Source organism: Microtus oregoni, unplaced genomic scaffold, assembly GCF_018167655.1.
Source record: "Microtus oregoni isolate MIOR12 unplaced genomic scaffold, Mior012 000012F_ref0000307, whole genome shotgun sequence".
Lineage (NCBI taxonomy): Eukaryota > Metazoa > Chordata > Mammalia > Rodentia > Cricetidae > Microtus > Microtus oregoni.
The window spans coordinates 36,108,246-36,127,181 of record NW_024543071.1 but is presented as its reverse complement, the minus strand read 5'-3'; the positions used below and the strand labels follow the sequence as shown (position 1 = coordinate 36,127,181).

The 18,936-nt window shown below is 41.2% G+C and overlaps 1 protein-coding gene across 1 annotated transcript in view; it reads right to left on the bottom strand.

Moving 5' to 3' along the window:
* Positions 1-18,936, bottom strand: part of CUNH9orf135 (chromosome unknown C9orf135 homolog) — an 84,955-nt gene that overhangs the window by 28,567 nt on the left and 37,452 nt on the right. Inside the window, exons 3-4 of the mRNA XM_041662132.1 lie at positions 12,594-12,712; positions 11,664-11,732 (exon numbers count right to left, since the gene is read on the bottom strand). Coding sequence (XP_041518066.1) covers positions 11,664-11,732; positions 12,594-12,712 — 188 coding nt within the window. The remainder of the gene's footprint in view (positions 1-11,663; positions 11,733-12,593; positions 12,713-18,936) is intronic.

Sequence of the window (18,936 nt, the reverse complement as noted above, 5' to 3'; positions counted from 1 at the left end):
TCAATTCTTTCCTGTTGCATCAAAAAGCCACAACCTTTTCTCCTGCCACACTGTCATTGCCAAAGAGCAGGATTTTATTTTGACTTTGCTTATTATAGTCAAGAGTCTCCTGATGGCAGCCTCAGTTGTCTACCAGTTTTGTGCTTTCTCAAACCCAAACATCTGAGGTCTTCCCAGGGCTTGAAAACCTTTCCCATCACTGACGTGATCAAGCCTGTTGTAATAGTAGGGGTGGTGAGCCGCTTCCTGCCACCCAGCCGCCCGCATGGCTAGCTTTACCCAAAATAATTACACAGAAACTGTATTCTTTTAAACACTGCCTGGCCCATTAGTTTCAGCCTCTTAACCCATTTCTAATAATCTATGTAGCACCACGAGGTGTGCTTACCAGGAAAGATCTTAACCTGAGTCTGTCTGGAGTGGAAGAACCATGGCGACTCCCTGACTCAGCTTCTTTCTCCCAGCATTCTGCTCTGTTTACTCCGCCTACCTAATTTTATGTCCTATTAAAGGGCCAAGGCAGTCTCTTCATTTAACCAATGAAATTAACACAAGCCAGAAGACTCTCCCCCATCACAAGCCCAAATTCTTCACACAGCTTTCAAGTCCTACTCACTCAGTTGTCATGGAAGCAGGCCCACCCCATGATGGGCCTTGCTCAGTCTACCTCTGCAAGTCCTCTATCCTCTGTTGAAGAATGTCCTTTTCTCCCAACTCGTCTAACAGCTCAGGTATCTCTTCTAATTGGAAACATCTAAACTTCCCAGTTTGAGTCACATCGCTCCTTTGTATCTTGGGTTCACTCCCAGCATGCAACACCTTGCAGGTTGATCCATTCAATGCTATGCAAGCCAGCCCCCTCTCTCTTTTCTTCATCTAGAAGCCTAAAACAAACAATACTGCAGACAAGTCTGTCGTGAGGTGTGGGATAAAGATTCTAGAGAGGCATTTCCTTAAGCTCTTCACGTTGTTCCTTCTAGAACAGCTTTGCCTTTGCAGCATGGGAACCACCCAGAGACTTTAAAGATGAACAGTAGTTCATCTCGGTCCCTTAAGACATTGCTTAGCACCATCCCAGTCTTGGATTCCTTGACCTTAGAGTTCATGCCTGGTGGCCAAATGTATCCCTTCATTACTCAGGAACTACTAGCTAAGTCTTCTATTACTTCTAGCTGAGCCTCTGTCTTCCCAATGCACCAGGAAGTGTTACTTTTCCTGCCTCAGATAGCAGACAAATGAGACTGTCTTTTGCATCTATATTACCAATGGCAAATTTTCCTGGTGCAAAGTAGACAGTCATCAAACATATATGCTGGAAGAATTTCCTTGCTCCTAATAATTTTTGGAAGCTATTTGAAAGAATAAAGCATCTATGTTTTTTGTTTGTTTTTTGAGGCAGGGTTTCTCTAGCTTTGGAGCCTGTCCTGGAACTAGCTCTTGTAGACCAGGCTGGCCTGGAATTAACAGAGGTCCGCCTGCCTCTGCCTCCTGAGTTCTGGGATTAAAGACTTGCACCACCACTGCCTGGCCTCATCTATGTTTTTAAAGTATTCATGTAAATGAAAAGTGCAGACTCAAAAGACAGCAGAAAAGGTTTCTGTAATTCTAGAAAGTCCTTCTTTTCTTTAAACTTTAACTCTACCTTAAACATGTTACTATCCACTGAGACCAGCTAAAGACTTCAAGTGATTGTGAATACTTTGTAAATGACAACTGTAACTTACATGATGACAATTAGGCTCACCCAACATAGGCAGGACAAGTGGATATTCCAGTTAGAGTATCTTTTTGTCCATTGATCTACAGCTTGGGTGTCATCTCTACCTGGAACTCAGGCATGGGATATACAGAAATGACAGACATGTGTAAATGCCCCCATTGTGACAATTTGAAAATCTTCACTACCCATCTTGGGCTTTGTTGGGGTTGTTGTTTTAATAACGATGGTTTGTGTTTCTGGTGTGTTGTGTAATGTGATGTTTGGACTTCCTCGAGCACAGTGAAATGAATGCAGTCAAACTCACAAAAGTATCTTCCCACGGTTGCCTTTCACTTTTGTGATGTGAACACTCATGATCTACTCTCAGGGGATTTCACACCTGCAATCCTAAAGTATTAACTACAACCGCTAACTGTTCAATGAATCTTAATTTTTTTTTCTCAGTTGCCTGTGCCTTTACCTTCTATTCATTAAGTTATCTTCAAGACCAAAGTCAAGGAGTTTTTCTCCTGTGCTTTTTGTGGGGGGATTTTCAGAGTTTCCAGATTCTCTCACTAGATTTACTAGATTATGAGTCCCCAACATTCAGTCTACCTGCATCTCTACTCAGAAATGATAAAACTATAGCTATACTTTTAATATTGGGGAAGAAATAACTACATAAACATGTTACCTAGAGATATGAAAATGATCTCAATTATCTATTTCTGTAGATTCAAAGCTAGTAGCACACAATAGCCACTTTTATATGTTATCTCTGATCATCAGTGGGGTGAATGGGCTCAGCTGGGGTTTCTGCTCTATGTGATCTCTCTCCAAGACAGCTCACACCTCCACTCTTGATAGTTATTCTTATTGAGTAAGAACTCAGCTGGAGATGTCGATAGAGTGTGTTGTCACCTCCGCGTGACTGCTCCATGCATCTTTAGTCTCACAGTACAGCTGCTCAAGTTCAAGAATCAAAAAGCAGAAACTGCCAGTCTTCTTCAGGTCTGCAACAGAACGTTCGGAATCTCACTTCTGCAACATTCTCTTTCAGAGGAAGAGCTAACTGTAAGTCAAAACAGGAATTCTGAAGGCGCCCTGTTGTATATTCAAGTGTTCCCCTTTATTATTCGAGCTTAGGTTGGGCTCCAATAACTTGCAAATATGGGAGTAAAACTAATAAAAGCAAATGCTTCCAAATAGCTAACTATGCACCAACACTATTCCAATGGCCTTGTATATGTTAATTCATTACCCTTCAGAGCGTTCTAAATTGATTTCATCATTTACAGTCTCTATAGGGTGAAACGTGCACAGGGACTAAAGTAATAGTCTGAAATCCCACAGCTGGGACTTAATAGCAAGCCAGGATTTGAGCTAAGACGTTTATATTTGGTGAAATGACTCAGCAAGTAAAGGCACCTGCCTCCTAATCTGACAACGTGAGTTCAATCCCCAGGATACACTTAATGGAAAGAGGAAACTGATTCCCCAAGGTTGTTACTAGATGTCCACAAACATTCCATGGCTTGTGAGCACACTCACCACACACACACACACACACACACACACACACAAATAAATAAATCAATAATTTAATAAAATCTATTAACACCAAAACTTATTGTCTGAGATGTTTTATTATCCAGAAGAATGATAGAACAACTAGAATTTTGATATATAGTTTGTTGTACATCACTTTATTTTTGTAAACATGGAGATAATAATTGCTATATTTAGGCAGGGCAGGCCCTGAGCCCAGGGGCACTGTTTTTGTGAGGATGTTTTATTTCAGGAATTGGCTGACATGGAGGACAAGAAGTCTACAACTTGCTCTCTGCAAGACACAGAACCAGAAAAGCCATTGATGCAATTCAGATACAGGGAAGCTGACGGCATAACCCCATAAGCAGACATGTGAACTTGGGGTAGGGATGGAATATAAGTTCAGAATCCAAAGTCCTGAGAACAAGGAGCTCTGGTGTCCGAGGATGGGAGACCATGACATCCTAATAGATCTAGGAGAACAGATTTAGTCCTCCTGCTTTTTTGTTCTGTTGGGGCTGTCCATGGACTGAAGGGTACACACTCAACATGGGTTGGAACAGCCTTACTCTTAATTCAAATGCTAATCTCTTTCATAGACATCTTCACCTGCATACACAGAAATGGTGTTTTACTAACTCTGGGTATCCATGGGCCTAGTCAAATTAGCATATAAAATTGATCTTTGTGAGTGCTAAGCTTCAAATCTTCAAATGAAAATTTTCAGTTTTAAACAAATGGGGATACTGATTATTCAGACATGCATAGACTCTAGCTTGACATTTTCCCCTGGGAGGCAGGGATCATGCTAACGTCCTTCTCAGCCTGGAGTAAGTTTCTTGGTGCTGTTCTAGTTGGCTGAATTTGCTGAAATGAGTTCAGAGCCAGCGAACTGCTCTTTCTCTTCACCCTGCTCCTGTATATAGTGTACCCCTGCTTAGCTGATGGATGCTGCTGGCAGATCAGCGGGATGCTCTTCCTAATAGCAATATTTGGGTAGTGGCACAAGTCCTGGTCTGATCTGGAATTTGGGCTGTGTGCCTTGGTGAGGATTGTTTTAGCGCCTAGTAATACCATGTCCCATTGGCTATCATTGCATGGCAATTAACATAATTTGATAACAAAATTTAGGTCAAAGCGTGAGATACCGTCTCTTGGCTCTCGAGGTTTGAGTTAACCGTTGACCAATGACTTATTCATTCTGCCCTTGTTTTCCAATTTATCTTCTCCATCCAAGTCCATTATGGTAGCTTTTCAAGTTCCATCAACAAAGTTGAGCTTCTTGGTTTTCCAGACCTGCTCAATGAGGCAATCAGGAATGATCAAGTTAGGCTTTGTTGATTACCTCTCGAGGTTGCCAGCCTGCCTGGTGGCTGCAGTAATCCTGCCTCTCTCTGCAGGTGTCAGGAAGAGGCAGAAGTTCTTTGATTCCTTTCTGCGGCTGGGCTGGCTTTGTCATAGCCATGACAAACAGGGAGCAGAAGAGAGATCCCACACTTTCCAGTACAGACCTGAAGAAGACTGGCAGTTTCTGCTTTCTGATTCTTAGACTCCAGCTGATCTACAGTGAAAGTAAAGGTGCATAGAGCAGTCATGACAGCATACTGTACTGACATCTCCGGTTGAGTTCTTACACAAGATGAGGAATAACTTCCGAGAGCGGAAGTGAGCCGGCTTGGATAGCATAGCGGTTCTGACATCACGTGGAACAGAAACCCCAGCTGAGCCCCTTCATGCCAACAAATGATCAGAGATGACAAAGTGGCTGATTTGAAACAGGCTTTGCCCCCAAACTCCATTTACTTCACAGCATGTTCTCCAAATGTCCAAGTCTGGACCGGGTGACCAACACCTGGGCTGGTGGGGGGGAGGGTAAAATGGACAGAATGAGCCTGGCCGACGCATGGCCTAGCTGCATTACAATGAAAGGAAGCAAGCCTAGACACATTAAAGTGAACAGTTCTATAGCAGATGGAGATGAGAATGGAGTTCAGATCTATTTCCTTTCTATTCCGTGCTCTTTCCCCCACCCCCTTCTTGTCGCAGTTTATTATTATTTACTCCACATCCTCACAGGGACTTTTTCTACAGTGTTTTCCTTCTTGAAATATGTTCAGCAACTAGATGGTTTTTCACCAAGAGACAAGTCGTCACAGTCAGTAGAAAAGAAAATAAATGCCTTGCCTAGGACTCGCAGAAGGGAAAAGACAAAGAGAACAAAAGCACTCTTGTGATTTATATGCTGTCCCTTTTGGCTCTGCAGAGTGTGGCAGGTTTTAGAAATGCCTGCTGCCCCATGAGAGGAGCGAACAGGGAGCAGTTAAACTCTGGCCTGAGCTTGCTGCTGCTACCGTGAAGAGACCACTTCACAGGCAGAGAGAGGAGCTCTCTGCCAACAGCGGACGCTTAACTGCCTCCGCTACCTTTTGGTCTCATTTAATTTGCCCATTTAGACACCTTTCCCCTTATAGCCATTAATTAGCACAGGAAAAGGATGTTACAGATCATTTGGTTCAACCCCTCCTGCTCCAGATGGAAGCGAGGGAGGATTATTAGCCAAGAGCAAGGTCACCTCGTCAGTGGTGGGCAGTCCCAGAAGTAGGTCCCAGGTTCCCTATTTGCCCAGATTGTACTCGCTCTAAGAAAGAATGATTATTAGTGTCAAAAGCTACCCAGTGACCAATACACTTTATTTTTTTTCATCTGCATTCTGGAAACAAGACACATTTATTATGAAATGTCAACAAATATGCACCAGTCACTACTACAGGAGGCAGTCAAATTTGATAGCACTGGTAAGATGTAGGACTCAGAGCTGACCTTGTGCAAAGTCTTCCTTGGGTATTTCTCTACCCAGCACCAGATCCCCTGGACATGCTTCTCACTCCATAAAAAATAGGAAGGGAGAGAGGGAGGGAGGGAAGGAAGGGAGAAAGGGAGGCAACCCTGATTTCTCCTATAGCCTCATTACAATACCACACACAGTTATGTGTATGTAGATACGTATCTGTATGTAAGCACACACATACGGCTTCTGATAACTAAGACCTTCACATAAAATGAATTCGTATTAGATAATCAGATAATCAAGAATCCACTTACAAGTTAGTTTCCCATGCCTCATAAATAGTACAGTATATCTAAATTAAGTTAAACTTGTTTTAGAGGCTTGATAATGAAGTGGGAAGGCAAAGAAAAACTTAAATTAGTATCTTCAGTAAATACGTGCTTCTATTCTCTTCCCTATGTGTCTTCGGGAACTGTGCCTCCCGTCAGTCTCTTCTGTATACATGGAGTAAAAGTATTATATATAAAGATGTGTCTCAGTTACCTAAAGCGAAAGATCATTGTGGGTTTCTAAGAGACCGTTTGAGTATCCTTGATTTTCAACACTCCTATCACCAACCATGGCCAATGCCTTGGGAAACTCACTGGTAAGAAAGAAAATGGCTGGATCTCAAGGGAAACACTAGCTAATTCAGCCTCCAAGTCTATAAATGTCATTTCAGGTTTATGTCTTTGATATAAATTTTAATGTCCATCTGCTTTCATGTATTACTTTCTTGTATTACTTGGGGTCCTCTAAAGAACAGAACTGACAGAATGAATATGTCTGTTAAAGGGGGAGTTATTAGTGTTCTACAGAATATGATCTGGGCATTTCACCAATGGCTGTGTCACACTGGAGAGGGCAGAATCAGGTAGTTGCTCAGTACCTGCGGCTGGATGTCCCGGTGGTCCCAATATGGAGTTGAAGGTCTGGAGGATTCCTGGAGAGAGGCTGGATTTTGCCCTACATTGGCGCCCCATAGAAACTGGTTCTCACCTCAATGCAGGGCAGCCACTTGCAGGAGATATTCACATTTCAGTATGGCTCTTCCTGCTTCACATAATCTGATCAAGAAAATCTCTCACAGGTGGGCGGTCCTTGGGCTTCTTACAGATCAGGGAACCCTGATTGCTCTTTGAGCTGATGAGGGAGGGGGACTTGATCGGGGGAGGGGGAGGGAAATGGGAGGCAGTGGCGGGGAGGAAGCAGAAATCCTTAAATAAATTAAAAAAAAAAAAGAAAATCTCTCACAGGAGTGTTCCTCAGTTTATTTTAGTTGACTTCAGATGCCATCAAATCGATAGATCAAGACTAGCCACCGTATTTCTCTAGTACAATTTCCCCCTTTTCCTTAGTCCATAGCACGTGAGGAAGACATTACCCAACGGAACCTCTTTTCATAGTTAAAATCGGTAGCATCAAGACCGTGGCATGAAATATTGTAGTTGTCCTCATATTCAGTGTTTCACTGTGGTATCTGTTACCAGCTTATGAATAAATAGTGTTCTCTTCATATTGGGGCAAAGTGATGTAGTAGCCGCAGGCTGAGTTATGAGAAAATGAAGTAGACGGACCAACACCATTACGGCATAAATGGTGCTATCTAGAAATTAAGGTAACAATGGACCCTAAATAGTAAGGCTATACCCACTTTCTAATTTTTTTTCCTTAAGAGATAACATGAAGCTTAAATTTACATTATGAATACAGCTTTCCTTTTATAAGCTGAAGCACATTATTTTGGTCCATTGAGCAAACTCATTTTTATTCATTGCCTTTTAAAGTTGACATTTAGCTTCCACAGCTGTACAGCAGCAAACAGTGAAAGAAGTTTTAATATCCAAGAGAGAAGATTTCAGGCTACCACAGGATTCTACTGTGTGGCCTCCTGTAATTAATATACATTCGCTGAAAGGAAGAATTACGTATGGACTTAGTTGAAGAGGGATGGAGTTGCCCATATGTTTATTTCCTTGCTCATACTCAGAAATCAAATTACACAAGCAAGCAGTTCTTGCAATTCAAACTAGTAAGTGTTGATTTCTCGAAGACTTATCTTCAAAAGCTAAAATCGAAAACATTTGTATCTACATGCCTCGAATCTCTAAATCAGATAAGATAGCAATGTGGCATTCCTCTTCCATCATAATTTGCTGTTGACCATTAGAAATAGACAGTTTGTTGACGACGTAACTATGCTACAGCTACAACATATCAGGCTCTCCACGTGCCAGAACCCATAGGGGATGGAGATGTGGTAGCCTTGCTCTTCAGAGCACGAAACTCAGTGGGGAAGATGGTGATCCAAACCATTACACACAGAGACAAATGATGTTTAGACAAAAGAGGTGCACAGTGCTGTGGATATCCAAAAGGAGGGACCTAACCAGGTCATGGGAATAGGGGTACAGGGAAGATCTTTAGGAAAAGATGACCTTTCAGGAGAGACTGCATGACTTCAGAATTGGGCATGCACATTAATCCTGCTTCCTCGAAGACTCCATTAAAGCTTCATATATATTCTTAAATACATAAATATATGCATATATAAAAGTATGTATAAATATGGGTATATGCACACACATATATGTATACACACATATTACAACAATTAATGAAAAAGAGGTCATGTATTTGAAAAAGAACAAGGAGAAGTATACAGGAAGCTTTGGAGGGCAGAAGGGGAAGGGAGAAATAATGCAATTATAATCTCAAAAAATAAAAAATACTTTTAAAAACTTTATTTTTAGAATATTTTAGAAATTAGAGCCCACAAGAACACAGAAAGCAGAGAAAGGAGAAACAACCTTCAAGACCTCGAAAGAAAAGGAATGCGGCTTGGAAAAACTATCCTGGAATCAGCAAAAGGAGCTGAGAGGAAATATTTGCTTAGTGGTGATATTTTAATTGCTGTCTCACTCCCAAGTCTCCCACTGCCTAGCAACTGCCTCATCCTCCTTAGCGGGAGACTCACTGGTCATAAAGAGTAAAAAAAAGTCCTTGGTCAACAACACAAGCAAGAGATGCTCTAAGGTAGCCTTGGTAATGATGTCCCAACATGATTGATTGCCCTGGTCTTCAACGACAAAGGCCTTTCACCCCTCATCTGGAAGACTGGGGTCCGGAAGACTGGGAGCCTCTACTAGGAATCTGGCAACGCTGCTGCTTTGAAAGAACTACTGGCCTCGTCCCCTCTAGGGAAGCTCCAGGTCAGAAAGTCTCACAGGCTTTGAATCTCACCATTGATCAAGTCTATAAATGTCAAAGACTGATTACCAGTCTAGAAACATGCCTTCAGGATAGACAGACAGCTCTATCTATCAAGTGAAAAACAGGAAAGAAAAAAACAAGCACCTTGGAGAAAGCAAAATATGTGCATGAGGAAACAAGAAAAATAGTTATGAATATTCTAGATGCAGAAGAAAAATATCCCATGGGTGTGAACTCAGGTAACAAAAGATAAATTCAAAAGAAAGGAAAGAAGATGCTACAAAACAAAACAAAGTAAGAGAGAGAGAAAAGGCCAAGAAAATCAGAGAACCCAGACAGGCAACTCAGTCTCCAAATAAAGGTTTTGCAGACTAGAGCACAGAAAGGGAGAAATAAACCATGAAATGCTTCTGACTTCAAGCAAGTCTATAGAGGAAAGCATCCAGCAGATTGGACATGAGGCCCACATCGGTTACCATAGTGAGCCCTGTAGTATGTCACCAGACACCCCGAATGCCGTGATTCGATCATGTGTACACTTCCACGTATTTATACATTACAAACATGGCATCTTCTTTAGAAAAATGATTGGGTCAGAATTATTTTTGCAATGACAATTCTTGCTATCAGATAAATACATTTCTTTACCCATAAAAGTGTCCATGTCTTGCTTGCTGTATTGTCGATTTGCCTTGTTCACAGCTATGTTCTAGGACACTGCCACAAACACCCAGTTAGCAAATACTGAACCATCACAAGAGGTGGGAGGAAATGGGAGGCTAAATTCCTGCAAGCCTCCCGTGCTCCGATGTCCTTTGGTTTAGGTTTGCTCCCATATTGTTAGAGAGAGAGCCTACTGTCTAGCTCAGAAGGCCTCAAACACATTATCCTCCTGCCTCAGCCTTACCTCATAACTGCCAAGATCACAGGTGTGAATGAAGTACCCACAAGTCTCTGGTTACATTTGATCAACACACAACCTTACTTTGAGTGTCTTTGTTTAAAGACATCAAGGTTCAGGTGAAAGACCCTCGACGAGGACCTCTTTTCGGGAGGAGACCTCCCCAACGCCAAGGAACAGGCCGAGACCGCACGGATGCAAATCGCAAGAGGTTTATTGAGTAGACACAGGTACCTGTGGGCAGCAAGATCTCTCGGAAGATTTGCGCACCTGCCAACTGGAGGGCCGGCTTTTTATAGGGAAGAGCAAAAAGCAAGTTTACAGAAGCAAAAGCGTGGTTATCGATCGACCGGAATGAGGTGGGGGCATGAATGGTTTCCCCTCTTAGCATGGGTGTCAGCAAGAAGCAAGTTTACAGAAGCAAAAGCGTGGTTATCGGAATGCGGCGGGGGGCATGAAAGGTTTCCTCTCTCAGCATGGATGCCTGGCAACAATCATCCTGTTCCTATCTTATAGCTAACCTGCTTTGTTGACATCCTATCTTATTGACATCTTGCCTTGCAGTCTTCCTATCTCTATCTCCTGTTCTCTCAGGCACCTGGGATGTTCTAACGGGAGCAGGCTGGCTGCTGATCCGGAGATTTGTTTAAAACAAACAGGACGTTCCCCCGGGAGCATGCTAGCTGCGGGTTTTGGGGAGGGGGTCTGTAGGGTCTTTCACAGGTACTGTTAATTTAACCACCAATTTTGTAACTCTTGCCCGAATGAAGCTTCCTTCATGTGGGGATTTCCATCCAGTCAAAGGCAAGCCATGGCTCTCCTGCACTTAAAAGCAAGAGACCTCTCCAGCTCTACATTTAGGCAGCAATTTTAATGAGACAGACAAATAGCATGGAAGTTAGCAAAGCACAACCCGTAGCGATCTGTGAAAAGGACACGTGTTCGCAGTGGGAGAGTAGCAGCAGCAACACAGATCATCTTTTATTACCTCAGCTGGAAGTGCGTGCGCACGGGACTCAATTATCAGCTCTGGCCATGAACGGTTTCATCAGCTTCCTGTGAATTGATCTTTTTTTTTTCTTTTTTTGCAGTGTATGTTTGTTTGGTTTGTTTGGGAATAAGGTCTCACTATGTAAGCCAAGCTGGCCTGGGATCCGCAACACCCACACCACAGCATCCCAAGTGCTGGCGATATAAGCATGTGCCATCCTGCCATCATTTCAAGACTGCAGATGGCTGTTAGAGAATAGGAGGATACACGGATAAGTGCAGTTTTATTTGTTGGTGTCATTACAGTTATGATGGTCATTTTTGTTAATTGTTACTATGCCTCTTTACGGACAAAAGTCTGTTGTTAGGAAAGTTCAAAAACGTAAAGGACATTTTGTTGACCTTGGAACACCCCTCACCCCAGTAGACAAGCTGTTGAAGCAACATTTTGTACAATCAGCAGCAGTCTAGGGACAACTTACAGATTTCTCTGATCTGGTGGGCATCCCGTAAAAACACCCCGAAAGCCCGTGGGAGGCAACTCCGGATCCCTGTAAGCAAGACAGAGTCTTTTAAGAAACACATCAGACTTCCACATTTGACATTTTAAAACCATTCAGAACTAATTTGGAACTGATGACTTTCAGAAAAATTTTTAAAGTTTGTGATATTTACATACTTTGAAAACTAAAATAAACCAACAAGAGGTTTTAATATTTTTGTCATTACTTTGATTGTGTTTTCCAATAATTACAATATAAAGCAAAGATTATTCTACATACTTCTCTGGAGGGGCACTCTGCCTGGTGTAGGACAGCAGGTGTATCTACATATAGTTGCTACCCTCAAGGACTCACTCTGTCTCTTTCTGGAGAAATACACATGAAGAAATACCTGCAATCTCTTGTAAATCAGACTTAACAATACCCAGACTGCAAGACCAGCAGAGCAACTAATCTCACTCAATGACAACTTACCTAATTCTGACTGGCAAGCAATATTTCTAGATGTGTTTCATACTTTATTTCTCCTAAACTTCAGAACAACCCTCTGAAGTAAGCATTTAAATTACTTCCATTTGACATGTGTACAAGCAAGATCCATAGATGCCAAATACCTTTTATAAGTAAATTGTAGAAGCAAAGGTTCAAAACCAAACAGTAAGAACCCTGAGCCAGAAAACAATATCAATAAAATGTGAGTTTTAGTTGAACCTTGGGTAAGGAAAACCTTCATTGGTAAATGATGGCGGGTGGAGAATCCTTTGGCAAACAGCGTAGCGAGTCAGCAGAAACCAGAACATTTGTGACCCAGTCCTTGGCACACGGCTGGGACTACTTGCCTCTTTTTGGTGAATAGAAACCCTTCCTGAAATTGTGCGTTCTACAAGCAGAAGAAGAGACAATGAGTACCTTTCCAGAATCCCGGGGCAGGTTGTTTCGTCGTTTACTAAGGCTTTTTTCTTACTCTGCACCAAGTCTCTGTTTAAAAAAGCTTGGGACATCTGTTCATGTGTTTCTGATATCCACCTCTGGAGAAATAGAAGCCACATGCGAGAAAAATTAATTAATCACCAGCACTAAAACATTTCCCTACTAAAGCATATTCTAATTTTAATTACTGATTCCAGCTGACATTTCAAACGTAAAAAAAAATAGCTCATAGCTATTGACTATCTCACCGTAAGTATCCAAAATTAGCAATTCCTGTGTGTGGTTGGGAAATACTAATCAATTCATTTCTTCCACAAAATGGGAAGTGCTCATTCAATTAGGTACTAATTCTTCCCAGTTGCCCCTCTTTTAACCCTTTCAGGATTGGTGGACTTTTTAATTTCCCTAAGAAAACCCTAAAGGTCTTCCAGGTCTTCGAACACCAATGTCACCATATTCTGTGCTGTCCGTTCTCTACCAAAGGATAATTCAGTGGATTCTCAATCAATTATTACCATGAGGGATCATCTGAAAATTATAAGATTTACTTGGACCGTGGGCAGAAGCATGGTGGGTAACATCTAGAGGACCTTAAGAATAGAAGTTCTTGTTCTCAAGGGCTGGAAGACTGTGGTGAGCTTAGGATTCACTATTATTACCATACAAACTTAGATATCAGGATTTTTGGAAATCCAAAACAGAGAAGCAGAATTTATCAGCAAGAAAATACATATTTTCCTATCCCAGAATACTAGATTTCCCAAGACAGCCTGTCAAACTCCAGAATACATTATACCCCAAAGAATATGTTTATAAAAATAATTTTTAAAAAGAATGGGAGAATTTAGGAAACTTGAAGTCTTCCACTGCAGGATTATCACAGCTATGGCCAACGGCTTCAGGACAGTTTGCTCTTAGCACAATCTCTGCTGTAGCAATTCAAGACAATTTTAACCAGTGTCTCTGGTCATGGTCCCATGATCTAGGTAGGCCACGGCTCTCTAGATTCTCGGCTGTTCTGATCACTGATCTCAGAAGACCACAAGCTCCTGACTCACATGGCCTCCCCACATTACTTTCTCTGTTCTAATCCATACGCCATTATCTTTGTTCTTTTTTTTTTTTTTTTTCCTTCTTGGATTTTCCTGCTCACAAATCAGGAGCAAGGAAAACTAGATCGGGCCTTGTATATTGCAACAAAAAGAAGACATATTTAAATGTCTCTTGGGGAGTGAGTTAGAAGCCATCATTTTGTTTGAAGGTATAAGATTTTAAAAATTCATTTCCCAACCCTCTGAAGGCTGTATGAAGTGAAGGTGTTTCCAGACATGGAAAGTTTCAAACTCCACACCAGAGTCAAAATACAGCAAGTAGTACAGAAAGAGGTGAAGACGCTGTCTGGCCACAGAGTTGACTCAAAGTCTCCATGTAAGTGAGGCAAATGCCACCCACTGATACCAGGTCTTGCTTCCTCCCCTTCAACAGTAAACTTTCTCATTTCAGCTGGACTCTTGGCATGCTGGACTACATTCCCCAGCCTCCCCTCACACGTAGACAATGTATGCACTGCACTATGGAACATTAGTGGAAGTCTTTTATACAGCTTCCTGGGCCAATCTCCTATATTCCTGTTCCTGCTAAGTGTAATGGGTTTCCAGCAGTCATTCTGGATCTTACCCAAGGAATGCAGAGCAGAAAGTAATGAGGCTAGATCTCTTGTGACCATCTGTGAAATTTCCATACTAGTTCTGGTCTTCTATCCCCCAGACTTTTACACGAGAAAATAAAACCTTATGTGAACAGCCCCTGTTAATTTCTGGGTTTGGATGCTCATAACCAAATCTAATCCTAAACCATCTTAATGTGAAAATCACTTTTAATCTGATATAAGCATAATTCATAAAAGCACTTCCATATGTTCAAAAGTCTTTTGAGATATATATGTATGTTTGTCAGAGTGGAGATTGGCAATTTGGTGCATGAGATAGCTAAATTAACACAGCATAAACTCACAGGACAATCACTAAAATTTCCATTTGATTTGCATAATAAAGCCTAGCTTGAATCAAGTGACTTTTTTTTTTAAAAAAATCAAATGTTTACAAGAAGCTCATTTCAAAGTATCATAAATATTTCCTATTTTATTGAGAGTCAATTTTTTTTAAGGATCTAAATTTCCAGAATAAACTCACTCATGTGTGGTGCATTTAAGAAAACCCAGTAGAGGGGCTGGAGAGATGGCTCAGTGGTTAAGAGCACTGACTGCTCTTCTAGAGGTCCTAAGTTCAATTCCCAGCAACCACATGGTGGCTCACAGCCATCTGTGATGAGATCTGGCACGCTCTTCTGATGTGTGGGCATACATGGAGGCAGAATGTTGTATACTTAATAAATAAATCTTTAGAAAAAAAAGAAAGAAAACCCAGTAGATTCGACATCTGCATAGCAGGTTGGGGGGATAGGAGGTCCACTTATGACTCCCCCGCACATTGCACACCTGAGGGGAGCCTGCCTGCTCAGTGTGCCTTACATCCTGTGGCTCCTTTGCTTCAGAAGCTCCTCCATTGGGATTTCTTCTTGGTTCCTAGGGTGTAGAAAAGCCTGACTCCTCTAAAGGAAGTATAAATACTTCCCAAGTCAAGCTTTTCCCTCTGATACCACAGGTTGCTTCTGGGACTTTCTATCCCGTAATCTTGGCAAGTATGAGCGAAACTTGAGCCTTCAGGGAACACTTATGTCCCCCAGGTTATACCCTCAAGGCCCGAACTTAGAGTTCACCCTTTCTGTTGTGCTCACTACCTTCACTCTCTTTCCAGAAAATTCCTCCACCCTCCAAATACTTCTGGCCACTTCTTTTCAATTACTTGTTCATTTAGCTCTAAGACATCAAAGTATTGAAATCTAGTTCTTTCCCAAATGCTCTGTGTGGTCTCCATGAGAAGCATGTCACCTCTGGAATAAAGATGAGCTCTTTGATCAGTAACAAAGAAGTTCTACTTGAGCCTGTTAAATAGCACTTTTAATCAAAGATGAAGATTTTTTTTAAATTTATTTATTTATTAAAGATTTCTGCCTCCTCCCCTCCACCGCCTCCCATTTCCCTTCCCCTCCCCCGATCAAGTCCCCTTCCCTTATCAGCCCAAAGAGCAATCAGGGTTCCCTGACCTGTGGGAAGTCCAAGGACCACCCACCTCCATCTAGGTCTAGTAAGGTGAGCATCCAAACTGCCTAGGCTCCCCCAAAGCCAGTATGTGCAGTAGGATCAAAAACCCATTGCCATTGTTCTTGAGTTCTCAGTAGTCCTCATTGTCCGCTATGTTCAGCAAGTCCGGTTTTATCCCATGCTTTTACAGACCCAGGCCAGCTGGCCTTGGTGAGTTCCCGATAGAACATCCCCATTGTCTCAGTGTGTGGGTGAACCCCTCGCGGTCCTGAGTTCCTTGTTCGTGCTCTCTCTCCTTCTGCTCCTGATTTGGACCTTGAGATTTCGGTCTGGTGCTCCAATGTGGGTCTCTGTCTCTGTCTCCTTGGATGAAGATTTTTGCATCATTACCAAAAAATCATCTTCATCACCAGCTAATACCAAAATATCATAAAAGTTCTCTATTTAAAAATCACCAGCTAGAGCCAGGTGGTGATGGCACATGCCTATAATCCCAGCACTCAGGAGGCAGAGGCAGGCGGATCTCTGTGAGTTCAAGGGCAGCCTAGTCTACAGAGCTAGTTCCAGGACAGGCTCCAAAGCTACAGAGATACCCTGTCTCAAAAAAAGAAAGAAAGGAAGGAAGGAAGAAAGGAAGGAAGGAAGGAAGGAAAGAAAAAATAATCACCAGCTATTTCACTCCAGAAGCTCCAGAATTCCTTTTAATCCTGCTGTAGCCTCCAGGAACCCCACTTCCCACTCCACTTCCATCCCCGGGAATTCTGCCTCTTGGTGTGCACCCAGGATTTCACGAGCTCTTTTTTGCTGTTCCTCTCAGCCTTGATTTCTAGCCCATCTCCATTCCTTTGTGTGACTTAAAGACCTGAAGAAACACTCTCTAGCAGCTACCACACAGGCAGCCATCACATTTGCCTAGGATCCAGAGTGGGCAAGGACAACCAACCACCCAACAAAGACAAGACCAGATACCTACACATCAAGAAACACCTCAGTTATCATAACTCTAGATACTTAGATTCCAGCACAAAAAATACAAACATGAACAACCAAGCCAACATGTGTCTTCAAGAATACAGCAACTCTATTGCAATAGGCTGGGAGAAAAGCAATTTATTTGAAGCACAAGACAAGGAGTTTGAAATAGCAATTACAAATATGTTCAAGGACTTTAAAAAGAATATGAATAAATGCCTTAATGAAGATCATGAAAACACAAACTGCTGAATGAAATAATGAAAATATTCCAAGACATGAAAGTATATTTAACAAAGAGATAGAAACAATAAAGAAAACCCAAATTGAAATAAAAATGGAAATGAAAACCTTAGAATGTCAAATAAAAACCTCAGAGATAAGCTCATCAACATATTACAAGGAATGGAAGAGAGAATTTCAGGTTCTGGAGACAAGGTAGAAGAAAAAGATATTGCAGTCAAAGAAAATGCTAAATCAAAAAAAAAATCCAGGCACTAAACATGCAGGAAATCTGGGATACTATAAAAAAAGACAAAACCTATAAATAATAGGGATAGAAAAAAGAGAAGAAACACAGGTCGAAAGCACAGAATATAGCTTTGAAAAATAGTTTCTTCAATCTACAGTAAAAATGCCTATCAAGATACAAATGAACACCATGTAGACAGGAAGAGAAAAAGTATTCCCTACAACACATAATAACTAAAACACTCAATGTTCAAAACAAAGAAAGGATATTATAAAAACAAGAAAGACCAAATTACATATAAAGGCAGTCACATTAAAATAACACCTGGCTTTTCAAAGGAAACTGAATTCCAGAAGGGCCTGGACAGATGCTCTAACAAACTCAAGAGACCACAGATGCCAGCTCAGACTACTATATCCAGCAAAACTGTCAATCACAATAGATGAAAAAAGAAAAACATCCTATGATTAGAAAACAAATTTGAACAGGATTTATCTACAAATCCATCTCTACAGAAGTCACTAGAAGGAAAATTTTGGTTTAAAGAAATTAACTACACTCAAGAGAACACAAGGAATAAATAATTCCAGTAAATAACAGAGAAGGTGGAAATCCATACCATTACAACAAAATAACAGAAATCAAAAAATACAGCTCATTGATAACTCAGTATTAATGGTCTGAATTCTCCCAATAAAAAGACACAGACTAACACAGATTGTATTAGAAACTAGGACCCATCTTTCTACTGATCAAAGAAAGACACTTCATCATCAAGGATATGCATCACCTTCAGGAAAAAGAGATGGTTCAGTGGTTAAGAGCACTGCCTGCTCTTCTAAAGGACCTGAGTTCAATTCCCAGCAACCACATAGTGGCTCATAAAACTTCTGTAGTGAGAGCTGGTGCCCTCTTGAGGAAGAGACCTGATCACTGATCCTCATCAACTTAGACCACTAAACCCAATATGGACAAGTTCAACAGAACCACCATATACAGGCTTCTCATGCATGCTACAGTATTGCCAGGGTATAAATTTCATTTATTCATTCATTCATTTATTCAAGGACAAAGGAAAATGGTAGGCCAAGCAAATGGATACAATAGGCAAACAGGTGTCACCATTTTACATCTGGGAAAACAGATTTCAAACTAAAACTACTGAGAAGAGATAAGGAAAAATACTACATAGTCATTAAAAAATACCAAAAGATATTATAATTCTGAACATTTATGTTTATAACATAAGAACAGCCAAGTCAATTAAAAAAAAAAACACCAGTACAGCTGAAATCACATCTTGGTTCTCACATAGTGAAGGTGGGAGACTTTAATATTCTACTCTCACCAGTGGACAGGTCATCCAGACAAAAACTACACTGAGAAATACCAGAATTAAATAATGCCATAAATCAAATGGACCTAACAGAGACATATGAAACATTCCACCCGAACACCAAAGAATATTCTTTCTTTTCAGTAGCTCATGGAACTTTCAACAAAATTGACCACATATTTAGGCACAAAGAAAGTATCAACATCTATGAAAATTGAAATAACACTCTGCATCCTTTCTGATTCCCGTAAAAGCTAGATAATAACAGCAAAAGAAACAGAAAGCCTACAAATTCATGGAAATTGAACAACTCACTATCGAAGGAAAATCGGGTCAACACAAAAATCAAGAAGAAAATTAAAAATGTTTTAGAACTGCA